General features: G+C 39.2%; 1 protein-coding gene across 1 annotated transcript in view; it reads left to right on the plus strand.

The window, feature by feature from the left end:
* The first annotated feature begins 1,712 nt into the window (after window positions 1-1,712).
* The window catches only part of chsy3 (chondroitin sulfate synthase 3), a 93,019-nt gene continuing 76,132 nt past the window's right edge, over window positions 1,713-18,599 (plus strand). The window contains exons 1-2 of the mRNA XM_082157338.1: window positions 1,713-2,922; window positions 4,367-4,650. Of these exons, the coding sequence (XP_082013464.1) occupies window positions 2,322-2,922; window positions 4,367-4,650 (885 nt within the window). The 5' untranslated portion in view covers window positions 1,713-2,321. The remainder of the gene's footprint in view (window positions 2,923-4,366; window positions 4,651-18,599) is intronic.

An 18,599-nucleotide genomic window follows, 5' to 3' on the forward strand; every position in this document is an offset into this window, starting at 1 on the left:
AATTACATGCCATAAAAGTCGGCCAAAAACTGATGATTTTTATTGTGCGTCTCTAACTGCAGCGGTGTCATATCTGGGCCACATGTGGCAGCGGTCTTCACTACACAGTTTGCAAAAAAGAATGACATCATATAAGTATATTTGACGAGTGCAGGGGTCAAAACTGAGTGTGTGCCAATGATAGGTAATATATAGAAAACACATTCTGATACAAAACTAACATTCCAAATGTTTTTGTTTTTATTTTGATCATTTTGAATTTGTAAGGAATTTTATAAATAGAGAAAATTATGTCAAGTTGTCACAAGGCCTTCATCTAAGAAACTCGTTTGCCATGTATTAAATCTTGATTAAATCTGCTGACAAGAATGACAAAGCCTGAAATCAACAAAAACAAGTACTGAACAGAGAAAGTGAGTGCTTAAAAAAGATATAAGATGCACACTGTCAAGACAAAACATCTCAAAAAGACATTAACATGACAGCCCTTCTTGAATATTCTTTCAATTAATTTTCAGATTTTTTTTTTAATGTTACATATTCATCTTATAATACCTTTGTGCATAAAAATGGTAGAGGTATTTTGTTTGGAAAATGCTTCTACGTTCGCTGCACATGCAGGTTAATGAAGATCTTCATCACTGGAAACCGACAGGAGGGATTTCAGATAAGGTAGGTAAATATTCCACTTTATCCACCAGCATGGGGGTATTTTGCTTTCTTCTAAAGTTTTCTCTACATGATTCAGTGCATGCATTAACTTGTCTAAATTATGGTGAAGTGATTTAGATATTTTTGTAAGTTTGACCAATTCATTGACTAGAATCAACTCAAATTAGTGAGTTATTCACCAGTTGGCCATTGTTATTTCAGATTCTAAATAGCAGACAGAAAACATGTAACATGTGATTACTGAAATATTGAGTGTTGGTAAAGGCTGGAGTACACTACACAACATTTCAAATCTGAACAGATTTTAGATTAACAATACCCAGATGACGTACTCGTACTGCATATGATGGGATTGTAAAGTGTGTGAACAGTGGATTGCAAACACTATGCTATCCCATAATACCATGGAAGCTGAGGAGTCATAAATCTGAAAAAATAAAATAAAATACTGTAAAACTATGTATGAGCTCTTTTCTTACATACGCACAAAGAAAATTGTTCCTATTGCTTAAATTGTTTAACAACACCCAATAAAGGATTTTCATGTTGGATGTTTTATGTCTTCATACAATGTATTTACAGCATATGCTATAGAACACTTCATTAACAGTCAATAAGTTCCTTATCAATGTACTATAGTGAAAGTATAGTATTCGGATGCAGCTAATGACTGTTTTCAAACAAGTTTCCCAAATGTTTTCAATGTTTAAGGTAGTCCCGCCCCAAACTCACACCATTGGCTCAGGCCGTTTCCAATCCTGATTTATTGATTTATTTATTGACAGGCCACTCAGTCAGGTCTAATTTGTCATTACACGTGTTGTTGATTTCTGTCAGGTAGCTAAATGTTATTCGTAGTATTAAAACATCACTTACAACTTTAATTTATTTTTGATTTCTTGGCTGCACATAGTCTTCTGACTTTTACGCTAAACATCGTGTAGAAGTAGTCTCAGTTAAGTCAAATATGCAGAGTTAATAAGCCCAGAACAGTGAAATTCCTGCCTTCTTTGTATTCCCCAGCTAAAGTCAGCCAGGGAAGAGAAAGGTTCGCTCCGCCCCGCGACGGAGCGTGTTTGTCCCGTTACATCAGTGCGCCCACAGGCTCAATCCCGGAGACATGCTGGAGACGCGAGGAGGAAAAGTTCCGCGTCCTCGCGTCAAACTGTGAGGGAAAATGTCGAGTGTGTGGAGACTGAAGCGGCTGAACGAGGAGAGAAGGGTTACGCGAATGCAGTGTATCTTTACAGTGAGGTGAGGAAACAGAAAGACACAACGCGAGCGTTCACCGCTTGGGAAAGGAAGCGTCAACTTTATAAACGTTACAGTGTGACGCGTTTTCACTTCAGTAATGTGGACTGGCAGCGACCGAAAGAATTATAAGAAACTCTCCTCACCGAGCGAGAGATGATTGACCAGAGAGCTGTGATATCAACACTTGGATGGATTTTCACCGTGATCGATACATGTGAAAGATGTTTAGGTCACGTGTAACGGGACAACACTCAGCTTCGGTCGCGCGACGTTCACGCGAACGCACTTTGCAGATGTTAGATAATCACAGGCGTCAGTCGTTTGACTCCAAACTGCACTGTATATCAGTTTGAGGAGACTGTTGTTTATGAGGGATCTGCTGTGTTGACTGTGCGATGGCCCTCAGGTCGAGGAGACCGCTGGTGAGCCTCATCGTGGGAGTTTTTCTGGGCTTCACCGCCGCGTCGTGGCTGGTTGTGCCCAGAGTTGTAGAGATCAGTGCGAAGAACAGAAGATCCTCAGTGTGTTCCTTCTACAGTAACGCCAGGGCTCAGGCTGAAGTTTCAGACACCTCCTCCTCAACCAGTGGCAGACACAAGCATCTGCAGCCAGTCTTCTCCAGCCAGGAGGGCAGTGATGAAGGGGAAGAGGAGCTTCATGGGATGGGGAACAGCAGTGACAGAGCCGCACCTGGGCTTCAGGTGAACAGCTTCTTGTACGTGGGGGTCATGACGGCTCAGAAGTACCTGTCCTCCAGGGCTGTGGCTGCCTTCAGGACCTGGAGCCCCAGCATCCCGGGCCGGGTGGAGTTCTTCTCCAGCGATGGGTCTGAGAAGATACCCCTGCCCATCCCTGTGCCCCTCGTCTCGCTGGCAGGGGTGGACGACTCCTACCCTCCCCAGAAGAAGTCTTTCATGATGCTGAAGTACATGCACGACCATTACTTGGATAAATATGAGTGGTTTATGAGGGCTGATGACGATGTCTACATCAGAGGTGAATAGCTGAAGAGCCAGAGTGGAAAGAGGCATTGCTGTGTTGAAGTTTTTTTTATGCATACATAGCTCTTTGGAAATATTTAACTTTGAAAAGTGCCTTTTTCTTGAAAGTTATAGAAAGAACATAGTTTTGGAAGCTTATTGTAGGACCATTGAGATGTTTTGCATTGTGACATTATTTTAATCATATATATTTTTTTTTAATGGTGATTCTCATTTGATTAAATTTTTACAGTAAAATAATGGTCTCTGAATATATATAACAATTTAAAATATATAACATTATTTTTATACAGTAGTCAACATTTGAAGTGGATCAAAACCTTTCATCAAAGTTATACATGATTTCTGAACAATATCCGTTCTTGTCTAAGGACAACTTTTTGATCCTCTTCAAATGTTGACTACTGTATATTAGAGTAATCAGAAATGTAAGGGTAAAATTTAAATAATGGCATGAAAATAATGTCACAATGTTTTTAATAATAATAATCCTAAAATCAGGCTTCATTTTCTTTATGCAAAATATAATGATTTTGATTTCTGGGGTGAAATATGACCCAGAAATGCTCTTGGTGGATTTTTGTGAAATTAACCCAGATGATTATCAAATGCATAATCAATTTTGGTGGCTATATCCATTGGTTAATCAAAAAATATTTGGTAAAGATTATTGAGGAAATATTTTTCCTCAATAAAATGGTTTTACTCATAAATATATAAATAGTCCTAAAAATCATGTCAAATCCGAATAACAGCTATTTTACATCTTTTTATTTCACAGGTCATCTAATGTGACTTAATACTGTCTATAATGTGTTCTACACTTCATTTGAAATGTTGAGTACATTAATTAAGGTTAATATTAGTATTAGGGCTGCGCAATATATCGAAATATCGCAAATGCATCGCAATATATCACAAATGGGTCATGAACAAAAGACAAAGAGAAAATCACTCACTGCTCTTGGCTGAATAACTTTTGTAGCTTTAATAAGAATCAATATATTTAATATTCATACAGTGAAAACTAAGCAGTGTTTTATTTTTTACATTTGATTATTAAGTTTCTGTTGTTAAATAAACCTAATGTAGGATAACCTGAACCCTTAAACCCCCTGGTTTACACTGATGTTATAATGACACTTAATGCTACAGTAAAACACTGCTGTTTACTTTCAGAAGTTGTAGGGCTGCTTTCTTCTGATGTAGATTATATCATTTTAAATACATTTGAAAGAGAATTCAAGTTTATTGTACACACTTTAAGCATTATCGTATCACATATTGCATTATTTAATGAGTTATCGCATTTTTCTTCAATATCGTGCAGCCCTAATTAGTATGTTTAAGAATATTAGTCATTGATAATTCACCACACAGAGTTTGTATAAACGGCTTTGTCGGATGTTTCTGAACCTCGTGGTTTTCTCCTCCTGCAGGTGAGAAGTTGGAGCTGTTCCTGCGCTCTCTGAACAGCAGTAAGCCGCTGTATCTGGGCCAGACGGGTCTGGGCACCACAGAGGAGCTGGGGAAGCTGGCCCTGGAGCCCGGAGAGAACTTCTGCATGGGGGGTCCGGGGATGATCTTCAGCCGGGAGCTTCTCCGCAGAATGGCGCCTCACATCGGGGCCTGTCTCAGGGAGATGTACACCACTCATGAAGATGTGGAGATAGGGCGCTGCGTCAGGCGTTTCGGAGGGACCCAGTGCGTCTGGTCATACGAGGTAACGCCGGTTAACATCCTCATGTGGAATGTGGTTTGAATAGGGTGAATTGTGCTGCTCAATCTTAGAGTCTCTAGAGTTCGAGTTTATCTTAACCTCTTATTACTCCATGTTTACATTCTGCTTTTCTGCTGCAAATTATAGGAACTTAACATTATTTTTTGCACTCTTCATTTAAGGCGAGACACTACAGGCAAAAACAGTGTTTGTTCGCATCTGTCAATTTTGGGCCTTTTGGCTTTTCATAAAGTGTTTTTTCAGACTAATGGAAAGAAAACATCCTAAATACACTTTTAACTGTATCTTTTAGAGCACTTTACCTGTTTGCGTCTGTAGATTTCAATTACAGTATATATATCTTTAAAGGCCATTTTCTCAAAATGAGTTTTTCCTCCTACATTGAGCCAGAAATCTCCACTTCAGTAACACTTACATACACCAAACTTTACACTTTTATTCTTATCTATATTCTGTAGGTTTTTACAGAGGGGTTGTTCATATATAATTTTCCTGATTTTATACAACATTTTATTCCTTAATAAAAAATTGTGAAATGCATCTATATTTGGCTGTTGTCAGTATTTTCTGATTTGTGGATTGTTAAATAAAGATATCCATAATCCCCTCTGTAAAAACCTTTGACTCTAATATATAAAAAAAAGAAACAAGAATTTTGAACCTGACTTCATCCAATGTTCTAGAAATGTATGCAAATTAGTGCATATTTAATTAGATAATGCCTCATTTGCATATGTTAACATAACATTTCAGAAAACTTGTAATACAAATTTTTTTTTGTGCAATTATTAGGCGATATCTAGCCTATTAGTTCTTTTTTTACTCTATTCACCTGGGGTGTCTTGCCTTAAAGGACAATTCCGGTGAAAAATGAACCTAGGGGTAATTAACACATGGTTACCGAGTCGATCGTTCCCTGGGATGCGTTTTCATGAAAATCGAATGTTAAAGGGTTACTTCACCGTTTTTTCATATTAAACTATGTTATTCCCTTAACTAAGACGAGTTGATACATGCCTCTCTCGTCTCAGTGCGTGCACTAAATCGCTGTCTTGCGGCGAAACTTTGTTAGCACTTAGGTCGAGTTACACTACGCGAGAAACTGTATTTAAATAGGGAAAACGTGGAGATGTTTGGTAGCTTCTCTGCTTGGCCCATATTGAATGAACTGGACTAAGCTAAGTGCTAACAAAGTTTCGCCGCAAGACAGAGCGATTTAGTGCACGCACTGAGACGAGAGAGGTATGTATCAACTCGTTTTAGTTAAGGGAATAACATAGTTTAATATGAAAAAACGGTGAAGTATCCCTTTAAGAGTTTTATCTCTAAAAACAGATTAGCTTATAACGGTAGTATATGGGGCACAGAGTAAGTAAAAGTAAATCGCTAGTTAATACCACTAACAAGGCTCAAAATAGCCTCACACTTAGATTTCACAAACGTAATTCCTATCGACCAGCTCACCTTAGTACGGCGTTCGTGACTCGATTAGTCAAGACTGTTTTCCAAGATGACGCCTGCCTGTAAACGCGTAATGTACTGTCTTTATAAAGTATCTTCTTATTAAACTGTCTGTACACCTACAATGTTCTCAATGCTTCGGTTTGCATGTAGGGACCCTCATTATGCTACCGTGTTAGTGTGAGGCTATTTTGAGCCTTGTTAGTGGTATTAACTAGCGATTTACTTTTACTTACTCTGTGCTCCATATACTAGCGTTATAAGCTAATCTGTTTTTAGAGATAAAACTCTTAACATTCGATTTTCATGAAAACACATCCCAGGGAACGATCGACTCGGTAACCATGTGTTAATTACCCCTAGGTTCATTTTTCACCGGAATTGTCCTTGAAGACATAAATATGTGCTGGTCAGGGTTACGGTAGTCTCGCGGAGCCAGAGCTTCAGACTGACGGCAGAAGGTCTGGACTCTATCGCAGCTGCCCAAGAGGACGTTTGACTGACATCTAACGCAACCAATCACAGTTTGTTTTGTTCCACGTCATGTTTAGGGGCGTGAAAATATAATATCGATGTCCCTACAATAAAAGACTGCCGTGCATCTAATATATTATTCATTCAAGGGCGTTGTGCAAGTTTACTGCAACAATGGAGCTGCGAACTTCACATACTTTTGAAAATCAAGCGTTTTGTTGATCCTGATCCTCATTGTTACAGTTGTAAAAACAACGGCTTTCTTCTTCAACGAGGGGTTTTAGCGTCACAGCATTTGTTTCCAGGCGGACCGATAAAGAACGCGACACGCACACGTCTCCCGGACATCCTGCAGAATTCAACCAATCAGATCAGATCCACGGTAATTGATACAAAGTCTGGATCCCCGGCCTTCTTCTGAACTACCACCACTGGAGAAGCCCAAGGAGAAGTAGACATTTGAACGATCCCTTTGTCCAATAAGTCCTGTAATTGTGCTTCAATGAATTGTTGTTTTTCAATGGAGCTCTTGTATGCACGTCGCCTTACCGGACCGGTACTTCATTAGTGGTAATGATGCAGTGTTTAACAAGGATTGTCCGACCAATTTCTTGGGTACAAACAGTAGGCCAGTTTAACATCAGACTCTACAGCTCTGTTCTTGTCTGTTGATCTGTGTCTGCTGCCAGTGTAAGTTGATGTATGTTTTGTCGAGTTTCATCACTGCAGGTATATGAGGAAATGGCGAGGTAAAAATGCATAGTAAGGGTGGATGTCATGGTTGTGGAAGGGAAGGGAAAAGTATTTACTTTCATAACCCCTTCTGTTGTGGGTAGGCTGTACTGAGCTTTGCGAAAGTCTAGCACTATTCCTGTCTTTAACAAGAAAATCCATTCCAAGTATGACTGGTACTGTCAGGTCAGCATCCTGCATAATGAAGAGTATCAGGTCTACTGATTGTCCCTGGACTTCACACTTCCACTTCACCTTACCAATAGCAGTCTGCCTTTGTCCATTGGCCAATAGAAAAGATTGACCTTCACTGGGTTGGTATTGCTCTTGGTGACACAACTGATTCCAACAAGACTCCTGGATCAGCGAGAAAGTGCTACCTGTGTCGACCATGGTGATGGCATACCTATCCTGTAAAATGATGGTCCTTATAATCATGTTGTACAGAAGTTTGAAAGGATTGCACTACTCAATTGCTTGCATGTGGTGGTTTTCGCTGAGGTTCTTGAACTGCGGAGGCTTTCTTCTTCTGTTCCTCCACATTAGCTTGGCTCCAATACCTTTTGGATTCATCGATATCTCTTTCGATCTGAGTTCCTATCCTGATTAATTCTCCAACGTTCTTGATGGTTCCGTGTAGCAAACTAGCAAGTTGTGGATTACAGTTTCTAAGGATAGCTTGAGCTACTTCCTTTTCAGACATTTCTTTTCTCCACCTCAGACACAATGCTTGATAGTGAAATGCTAAATCTCTGATGCTTTCTTTGGCACCTTGCTTCCTCGCTGCAACATCATCATAATCCTCACTTAAAAATGAGTGTAGAAAAGTTTCTTTAAACTGTCTCCAGTTGTACACATTCCTTCGTTCTGCCAACCAGCAGTCCTTTGCAGTACCTTTGAGTACAGCAGATAGTGAAGCAAGGACTTCACCATCACTAAGGGGACGAACAGCGAAATACTCGTCGCAGTGTTCAATAATTATGACAGGGTCATCCTCTTGGGTATTACTAAAGCTGGGGAAATCGAGTTTGACTGGGGGGTTATACTGTACTGTGGATTGGTTGCTCTGAGTTGGTAGGTGACTGGATTGCACACTGTTTGTTACATTTCTACATTTAGAAAGAGGAAAGTGAACTGTGGAATTAGGGTCTGGGGCAATTGGAGGGGATGAACACGGCACCAGAGATTGAAATGTATGGTCCACTTGACGACGTCGTCTCTTCAAGCAGTATACTACAGTTTGGCCCAGCTCTTGGACAAGCAGTTCTAGTTGTTGTTTTTTACTTTATCACACTCGCCTTATATCCGGTAAGACATTCTCTCCTCTATGATTCTACATCGGCTTTCAAATTCATCAGAAGGAACATCTGGCCGAAATCTGTTAGCTGGTCTTCAATCGAAGTGAACCGTTCTGTCAAACGTTCTATCATAGATGTGACTGAAGTGGATGGGTCGTTGTTTGGTTCATGATCCATCTCCTGTGGTGGTGGAGGTGGAAAATGGATGTTGTCAGGAATGTCTGGAGCATTATCCCTAATTCTCTCACTTTCCTCATCTGAATCAATATATAGGTCACTGAAGGTGTTGATTAGATCTTTTAGGGGTTCCCTCCCCGAAAAGATCTAATCTTTAAAGATTGGTGAAAGGTTCAGCAGAAAACTCTGCACCAGGCACGGCCTCATCCCCATCAAGAGCAGTATGACTGACCCTTCTGTGCGACATTAATACTGGTTAAGGTTACAAATATACAGGTTTAATGGTCCCTGTTTGGGCACCAATCTATAACCATCCTCCTCTGTTTAAAAAGGCACAGCTAATGATCATTTTAAGGGAGGGGCCCACCAACCACATTTAATATATGCACCTTATATAATAATAAACCAAGCTTAAAGGCCATTGCACACTGAGTCCGAAATTTTCGTATGCGTTTTTTCGTGTTCGTCAGCCTTAAAATTCGTCACGATCAGAAACCTTGCACACTGAGTCCGATGCGTATTTATTAAACCTTTGCGGAAAAAAAACGCAAAAAATACACAATGGATTCGTCAAGCAGTGAGGGTGATTTTGACTTCTTAAAAAGAGAAAAAGAAAGAGGAAATATTGGGTCCATCCAATCCTGAGATTGCGCCGAGAGGAAGGAGAGTTTCACCTCCTTATCAAGGAGTTGCGAAAATATCCCGAGCGATTCAAAATTTACCTCAGAATGTCAGTGGAACAGTTTGATGCTTTGCTAGCGATACTGGAGCCACATATTAAAAAGAAGACCACCAATTTCCATGAACTAATCGATCCTGAACAGAGACTGGCAGTATGTCTAAGGTATGGACACACACACACACACACACACACACACGGCGGAAGCGCTGGGCAGACAGAACAGCTGTGTACTGTACAGGTTATTTTATACCCAAATAATGATGGATTTTGTCGTTCGCTTGTACGGTGGCTCTGAATTGTCAAAAAACCTCTCAAAATACTGGCTGTGGATGCGAAAAACGCAGAAAATTGAACCCGATCCGATTTTTTTTATTACGGACGAAAGTTTCGTAGACAGTGTGCAAGCGTGATTGACATAACGTGAGGTCGAATTTTTTTTTTAACGTCCGAAAATTTCGGATGCGAATTTCAGACTCGGTGTGCAATGGCCTTAAGGAAGTATGCCCACAGCAGCAAATGTATGTATTTATCTGAAATAAAGTTTGTATACAATACAAATAAACAACCAGATGAGGTATACGGAATTATTATTGAAAAGAATTGTCATTGAAAAACAAAACAACAGATGATGAAAAACAAATCCAAAGAAATCAACAGACTCAGAAATTTGTATAAACAAAACCAGTTGGCATAAAGGCAAACATCGCAACAAGAGAGAATTATAGATGAAAAGAATCAGGACTATGGGCTGTCACAGTGTGTGGAGTGGCTTTATATCCAGTGATGAGGTGATTGAAGACAGCTGGTGATGATTGTTGAATAAGTGGAGGTGAAGGACCAGGAAGGATCAATCAATCTCTCTCTCTAATAACTGCATTAGTCTGTTAGTCTGCTATTAGCTCAAGCCTCTGTTACTAGCTCTAAAATGACGTTTTGGAATTAGCAACAGAGGCATGGGATGAGATGCATATAGTCCTACACACAAGAGCATTTTAAGGGCAAAAACCTGACAAATGTCTTGAAATAAACCGTCTGAACAATCTTTTGAGGCGTGGTGACCGTATAAGTGGAATAATTGACTTCGGGACATTTGAATTATTAAAAAATGCAACAGTATCATGGAGAGTGAAATTCATACAGGTTTAAGTTAGCATCAGATGTGTAAGGAATAACTGACAACGTGCTGTTGAGTAAATGCGGAATGTGTTGTTACACCCCTAGTAGTGTTTTCAAAAATATCGATATTTTCGACACTGAAATATCTGAAACGGTTCCAATGCTCCTTTTCTGCAGTTATCGATACACCGACACCAGCTGTGCGTTCTCTCGTTTGAAAAACACACTTATAAATAGTGTATAAATAGGTTGTATTGCGCATTATTTTTGTCAAGTGGCGCTCACATAAAGCCTCTCTCAAACAGATCTCAAGTACCAATTTGACAGCGTCCTTTTTCGTGGATTATTGCGCTTAATTGGTCAAATACATAACAAAATATGTCAAAATGCCCATCTTGCTGAGTATTCAGGTATATTTGGTCAGTTTTGGAATGTACACAGTTGAGAGAAATCGCATGTTGTGTAACAGTATATTGGATCTGTGCATACGCTCTTAAAGTGAAAGTAGCCTAATAAACCTGCTGCTGTCTGCCATGTTAGAACAAAAGAGAAAATCACTCTTCTGTTCTTGTTTTGTAACTTTAATTGTAAGCATTAATCTGTATTTAATTTTTACAATGAAAACTATCCAGTGTTATTTTACATTTGATTACTTTCATTTCTGTAGTATTTCTTACCTGAATACTGTTAGACCCCCCTGAAAAACATAAATCCATGTTTATTTTACTTGTCCCTTTATTCTAGTGTATTTATTTTGCTATCGTTCGTTTTTTTTGTTTTTATTACTGAATGTATGCTTGTCTTTTTGTGTGTAAATGTACAGCTGTGGTCAGAATTAATGGCACCCCTGGTAAATATGAACAAAAATGGCTGTAAAAAATAAATCTGCATTGTTTATCCTTTTGATCTTTCATTCAAAAAATTTGCAAAAATCAAACCTTTCACTGAAGCAAAAGAATTGAAAGTGGGGGGTAAATCACATTATAAAATAAATGCTTTTCTCCAAAACACGCTGGCCATAATTATTGGCTCCCTGTTATTAAATACTTTTTGCAACGGCAACCTCCTTTTGCCAAGATAACAGCTCTGAGTCTTCTCCTGTAATGCCGGATGAGTTTGGAGAACACCTGACCAGAGATCAGAGATCATTCCTCGGATACAGAATCTCTCCAGATCCTGCAGATTCCCAGATCCATGTTGGTGCTTCTCCTCTTCAGTTCAGCCCACTCCTCCTCTATAGGGTTCAGCTCAGCCCACTCCTCCTCTATAGGGTCCACTCCTCCTCTATAGGGTTCAGCTCAGCCCACTCCTCCTCTATAGGGTCCACTCCTCCTCTATAGGGTTCAGGTCAGCCCACTCCTCCTCTATAGGGTCCACTCCTCCTCTATAGGGTTCAGCTCAGCCCACTCCTCCTCTATAGGGTTCAGTTCAGCCACTCCTCCTCTATAGGGTTCAGCTCAGCCCACTCCTCCTCTATAGGGTCCACTCCTCCTCTATAGGGTTCAGCACAGCCCACTCCTCCTCTATAGGGTTCAGCTCAGCCCACTCCTCCTCTATAGGGTTCAGCTCAGCCCACTCCTCCTCTATAGGGTCCACTCCTCCTCTATAGGGTTCAGTTCAGCCCACTCCTCCTCTATAGGGTTCAGCTCAGCCCACTCCTCCTCTATAGGGTCCACTCCTCCTCTATAGGGTTCAGTTCAGCCCACTCCTCCTCTATAGGGTTCAGCTCAGCCCACTCCTCCTCTATAGGGTCCACTCCTCCTCTATAGGGTTCAGTTCAGCCCACTCCTCCTCTATAGGGTCCATTCCTCCTCTATAGGGTTCAGTTCAGCCCACTCCTCCTCTATAGGGTCCACTCCTCCTCTATAGGGTTCAGTTCAGCCCACTCCTCCTCTATAGGGTCCACTCCTCCTCTATAGGGTTCAGCTCAGGGACTGGGACGGTCATGGCAGAAGCTTCATTTTCTGCTCAGTGACACATTTCTGTGTTGATTTTGATGTTTGTTTTGGACCGTTGTCCTGATGGAAGATCCAGCCACGGCCCGTTATAAGATTTCTAGCAGAAGCCGTCAGGTTTAGATTTTTGATCTGTTGGTATTTGCTAGAATCCATGATGCCATGTGTCTGAACAAGATGTCCAGGACCTCCAGCAGAAAAATAGGCCCACAGCATATAAGATCCAGCAGTATTTAACTGCAGGAATGGGGGATTTTTATCCCTGTTTGCTCCACACACATCTGATGAGTTTGCTGCTAAAAGCCCTTTTTCGGTTTCATCTGACCATAGAATCCCGTCGCTTCTGAAGATCCAGTCGTGTCTGACAACTGAATATGCTGGAGTTTATTTCTGGAGGAGCGAGGAGGATTTTTCTTGAAACCCTCCCAAACAACATGTGGGGATGTAGGAGTTGTTTGATATTATTTTTTTAGGCTTTTTAGGCTTCCAACGTGTTTTGGAGAAAAACATTTATTTCATAATGTGAACAAAAACAATCTAAAGATCAAAAGCCATTTTTATTTATTTTTTACAGCCATTTTTGATCATATTTACCAGGGGGGCCATTAATTCTGACCACAACTGTAATTCAACAATTCAAATAAAGCCTTCCTGTGCTGTGTGTAAGATATTAAAACAAAATTACCCAAATTATGATATTTTTTTTAGATTTATCTGTATGGTAGTATATATGGCAGTTTTCCTGTGGTATCGATAATGGTATTGAATATTGATATTTTTCAGGGTATTGTATCGAAGTTGGAAACTGCAGTGTATTGTGACAACAACACTAACCCGTAGTATACTCATATAAAGCAAAATATGAACTATATAGAAAATCTCAATTGTTTAATTTTGTTTATATTGTTGCAAAATATAAACCATATTATTGCCCAGCTCTAATCTGCTAAATGTGACTTTAGGGCATGAAGATATTAAGATATTTTAAACATTAACATCATTATTTTCTATAAAACTGCTTTGAAATCCACTATACAAATAAATTTGACTTGACTTGGTTTTCTCCCTTGTAATGAAATGGATATCTCTCCAGTGTAACCTTGTCCACCTCCAGCTCCCGCACCAGCCAGCAGTGCCCACTGTAAAGGGTCCCGTAGACCTAGAGAGGATGGGGTTTGTGCTTTGTCTGCTTATAGATATGGAGAGGGGTTCCAACGTCTTTTCCGTCACACTGCGAGACTGGCCAACCAATAGGATTCTCTCTTTTGGCCACATGCCCGGAGCCGCTGCTGCCTCTTTCTATGGGCCGGTACTGATATAAGGCTTGATGATCACAATGGCGTCGGAGCGTCAGGGGTCGCTAGAGTCCACCGGGTCCGTCTGAGAGATGGTTTATCACGCAGCTCCAGACAGGCACTGACACAGCAGCATTATGTCACTGATTCATTCAGTTGCAGTAAAATGTGTTCAGCACCTTGAGAGACACACACGCTGACACAGCAGCATTATGTCACTGACACAGCGTTTGCAATCATTACTTTAATACCTCAATGACATGCTTACAGAGAGTACTGTGCTGTACCAGATGGCAATACCGTGGTACAAAATTATGACCATATTTATGTGGCATGTTATTTCTGCAAGCATGCTTTACGCTAAGTACAGATTGTTGTATCATCTGAAGAATAAAAATTAAAGTGATGCTAAGGTCACCTGGCTGTGTGATTGGCTTTCTTTGGTGATAGCTAGCAAGAAGAAAAGTCTTTAATTTTACATTGAAGGACAGGAATATTGATCAGTGTTCCTGCTTAAAGAGATTACTGAACGTGACACGTTTGAGTTGAGTTTTGGCTTGATTCTGACTTATTTCATGTGGTGGAGTATGATCGATTATAGACTCTGAGAGAGTGAGCTGTGTTTCTATCCCATAATGCATCAGTGCAGATTTCCTCCCTGCAGACTTAAATGCTTGATGTTGTGTGGGTTGAGCTGTATCTTCAAAATGTTTCCACTGAGCAAAGCAAAAGCGAGCAAATATTTACGTTACACACACACACACACACACACACACACACACACACACACACACACACACACACACACACACACACACACACACACACACACACACACACACACACACACACACACACACACTGTTTACACACACTGTTTACACTCATGATGTTTGGGTGTCAATTTGACATTTACAGAGAAATTGTATAAAAAATATATTTTAATACAAATTATATATATATATATATATATATATATATATTTCCATTAATATTAAAGATGAATTGTTTCTGGATATGTTGAGGCAGAATTCTGCCATCTGCTGGTTAGAGAGAAATCTGAAGGAAATACAGTTTTAGAAAAAAAAAGGTGTAATTACCATAAACATCCAGTAGAGGCCCATATAAATCCATTAATTATTTCTGGATGTGGCCGACTGCTCTTATAACAGCTTTTGTATACATTTAAACATTATAAAATACATGAAATCAGTATCAGTTTACTTTAGTCTAGTCTTTTGAAGTGTATATTGCAATAATGCCACATAAGTTGCCACTTAAAGACAAGGCCTTATTGTAATCACATATCAAATAATCCGAATGTATAAAAAATTATTAACTTTATTATACTAAATTAATTTAATAAAAGTCAATAAAACGTACAAACAGCAATAAGCAGATATGAACAGGAGTGAAGAGTGAACACACACCTGTGTGTGTGCGTCAGCAACAGAAGAGGATATACAAAGGTCATTTCAAAAATTGGTTTATTGGGAAAGAGGTGCACAAGCGATGGCTGTAGGCGAGTAATAGGATTCGGAGAATTGCAAACAAGATGCAGGCGCAGGCAGGAATAACAGGGAACAATGCAAACAAAAGATAGTGTAAGTGCAGATAGTGATAGGGTAGTGCAAAACGAGACCAGACACTGAGGGCAGGCAAGGTGTGTGTGTGTGTGTGTGTGTGTGTGTGTGTGTGTGTGTGTGTCTCTAAATGAGATGATGATCGGCAGCATGGCGTGATGGCTGACTGAGTGCAGGTGGGGACCAGGAGGGATGCTGGGAAATGTAGTTCTGTGGTGACTGGATAATGTGACGGCATGTATGTGTGACTGATCATGTTCATGCTACATTGCACTTGTTCTCTAGTACTTCATTTATGTGTGGAAATAGTGGAATTTAAGAATCAATATTGGTTCATCAAAATGCAATTAAAGAGAAATTAAATTTGATTAATTGATATTTTCAACCCAGCCCTAGTGTAAATATGCTTTCCATTGGGACGAATGAAGCTGGTCAGTGTACTGTATTAAGCCTAAAACGTGTTTTAACATCACTATTAGTAAGGATAGTATGATTTCTGTATAACATCCATCTTTAAATGCAAGATATTTAAAGTGTACCTAAAATATCTCCACTTTAGCACAATCAAATATACAGTACTTCACTATATCTTTAGTTGCACCTCAGCACTATTTCTGGATAAGTACAGTACAAAATCAGTTGTTCCAATTTAGCAGACTTTAAGTACACCAAAAGTACAATTGCAGGGCATTTATATAAAGTAAATAATATGTAAATGCATTTGTAGTGTACTTAGCATAAAATTAATGTATTTCAAATATATTTTAGTATATTTATTTTTTACTAGGTTGCATGGGTAGTTCACATATTAATAATTCCTGAGGTAATTCACTAAGTGTGACTGTTTCGCTTCGTATTTCTCAGGCGGTGCAGGCGCAGGTGTGAAATGTGGCAGCGGGACAGCGAGGAATGATAGTTTGCAGTTTAGTAATGCAGTGACTCTGATGTTCATTTAGTAACGGTTCTGGGCTGCTTTTCCCAAAAGTGAGCCTAAGTTGATTGTCGAGACCTCTGATAGCAAGGGTTTCTAGTTTCTGATGCTAATCCAAATGAATATTAGGCCTTCACTTACACTATCTTTTGTACAGAATTCTGCATATTCTGTAGTTTATAGATACAAATGAATTTAAACTATCAGCACTAGAGACCTTTATTGCACCTTATTTCTGCTTCCCTTGTGAATGTCATTTTCACAAAAGGCTGACATGTATATACAATACACATCTCATTATATGCTCAAACTTTTCGGTTGTGTTGACAAATTAATATTTTGTAACATTTTGGACTGATTCCCCAACCACCCGCATTTATAAACTTGGTTCTGCACTCATCACACAGGCTAAATGACATATTTTGGCTTCAAAATGATGAAATTCACCAAAATGCAACAACTTTGGGTCACTATCTGTAAATGACTGCAAATTCAGGTTATGTCAGTAAAACATATTATATATTTTCAGTGTATATATAGTATAAAACGACATGAAAGTGACCAAACAAACAGAAGTCCACAAGCCACTTATTTATGCTTCTATCTCTACAATGTCGTCATGTTGTGCCACTGTAAGGGGTAATGCTGTACTCGTAGTGGTGTGAAAGCAGCTCGAGGAAGCTGTGTGAAGATGAAGACTCTTCTGGTAAATGTTTCAGTCTAGAACGTTTGTCTTCCGGCCTCCAGTGAAATGGCTCAATCAAATTTAATTACTTTCTCTTTTCTGCTTCACTCAATGTGTAATGTTAGACTCCATCACCGCCTAGATGTAGGCATGCTGAGCCTTTCTCCATCTCATGTGCTTTGATATCAAAATGGTCAACAGAAATTCAATTCTTTTGAGAGGCAGAAAGAGAAGAGTGGGAAGCAGGAGTCTAATGGTAATGGAAGATTACTGCTTCACAGCAATGTCCCGTAATGTTATAAACCTTGAAATGTAGACATGTGAACACAGAGAGATCTGTGTTCTGTTCACTCAGTTTTCCATTTAGTTCAGGTCTGAGTTTGGTCCCTCTACAAAAGTGGGAAAGCTCCCTCTGGTGCTATTCGCTCATATTTGACTGAAAAATGTTACATTTGTTTTTTTATAGATTTTTTTTATTATTCTTCATCGGAATGGTACGAAACTTGGTAAAGGTTTTGGCACTTGTTTGGTGAACACAAAAAAAAATCATGGACATGATTCGAACAGGTTAAATGGTCCTGAAGAAAATAGTCACACTTGTGCTCCTCGCGGTCAATAATGATGCATTGGAAATGAATGAGAGATGAATTTCCTCTAGTGGAAACCAAGCTCATTTTTTGAGATATCAGGCTGAAATTTTGAACTCAACTTGTTTAGATATTTTGCTTTGATTTTCTCACAGTTCTAGAGGAAAGCATGTTTTTGAAAATATATATTTCATATATATTTTTCATAACAATAAACATAAAATTCTGTCACTTCTTTTAAGTTCACTTTTTAAAACTTTTTTCACTTCAGCAATTATCAGCCAAGTGTTGTCTTTGAAAAGAGATCAAACTTCAGTCTGTTGCTCTAAAGCATTCAAGATTTACGAGTTTAAATTAGAAATTTAACTTTCAGGTCTATGCTCAAAAAGTGAATAAATGGATTATAAATACAGCGTAAATACTAATTTAGTACCATAAAATACCCTAAAAATATTAAATAAAAAACACTATCGATCTGAAATATAGTACATTCATTTAATTGAAATAAAAAAATTAATTTAGGCCAGTTTTGACTGACACGTGAAGAGCACGAGAGGGTTAAGATTGACCATTTCTTCTGGCTGCACGTCCTTTTTTCAATGCTGGTTTCTGATTTCTTTTGGTGTGTTAACACCACCATTGTGCTGGAAATAGCTCAGGACACATGAGCCAAAACTCTAATCATAGTGCTCAGTTCTGTCTGGAGATAGTGAACAGATCCATTGGTATTTGCGGTGAACATTCACAGTAAATATTCCTGTTAGTTGTGAAAAGGCCTTAATGAGGAAAAAAATTATGTACTTGTAAATTTGCGTATCTCAGAAGTGCATGTAAGGGAAGAATCAAACCCCATCAGTGAGACGTGAGGATCTGTGAGAAGCTCATTATGTGTTTTATCTTTGATGAACATGCTCTCTTTGAAGTGTGTCACCTGTGAAGTGTTCTTAGAGGATCT

The sequence above is a fragment of the Leuciscus leuciscus genome (assembly GCF_965113295.1).
Source record: "Leuciscus leuciscus genome assembly, chromosome: 24".
Taxonomy (NCBI): Eukaryota; Metazoa; Chordata; class Actinopteri; order Cypriniformes; family Leuciscidae; genus Leuciscus; species Leuciscus leuciscus.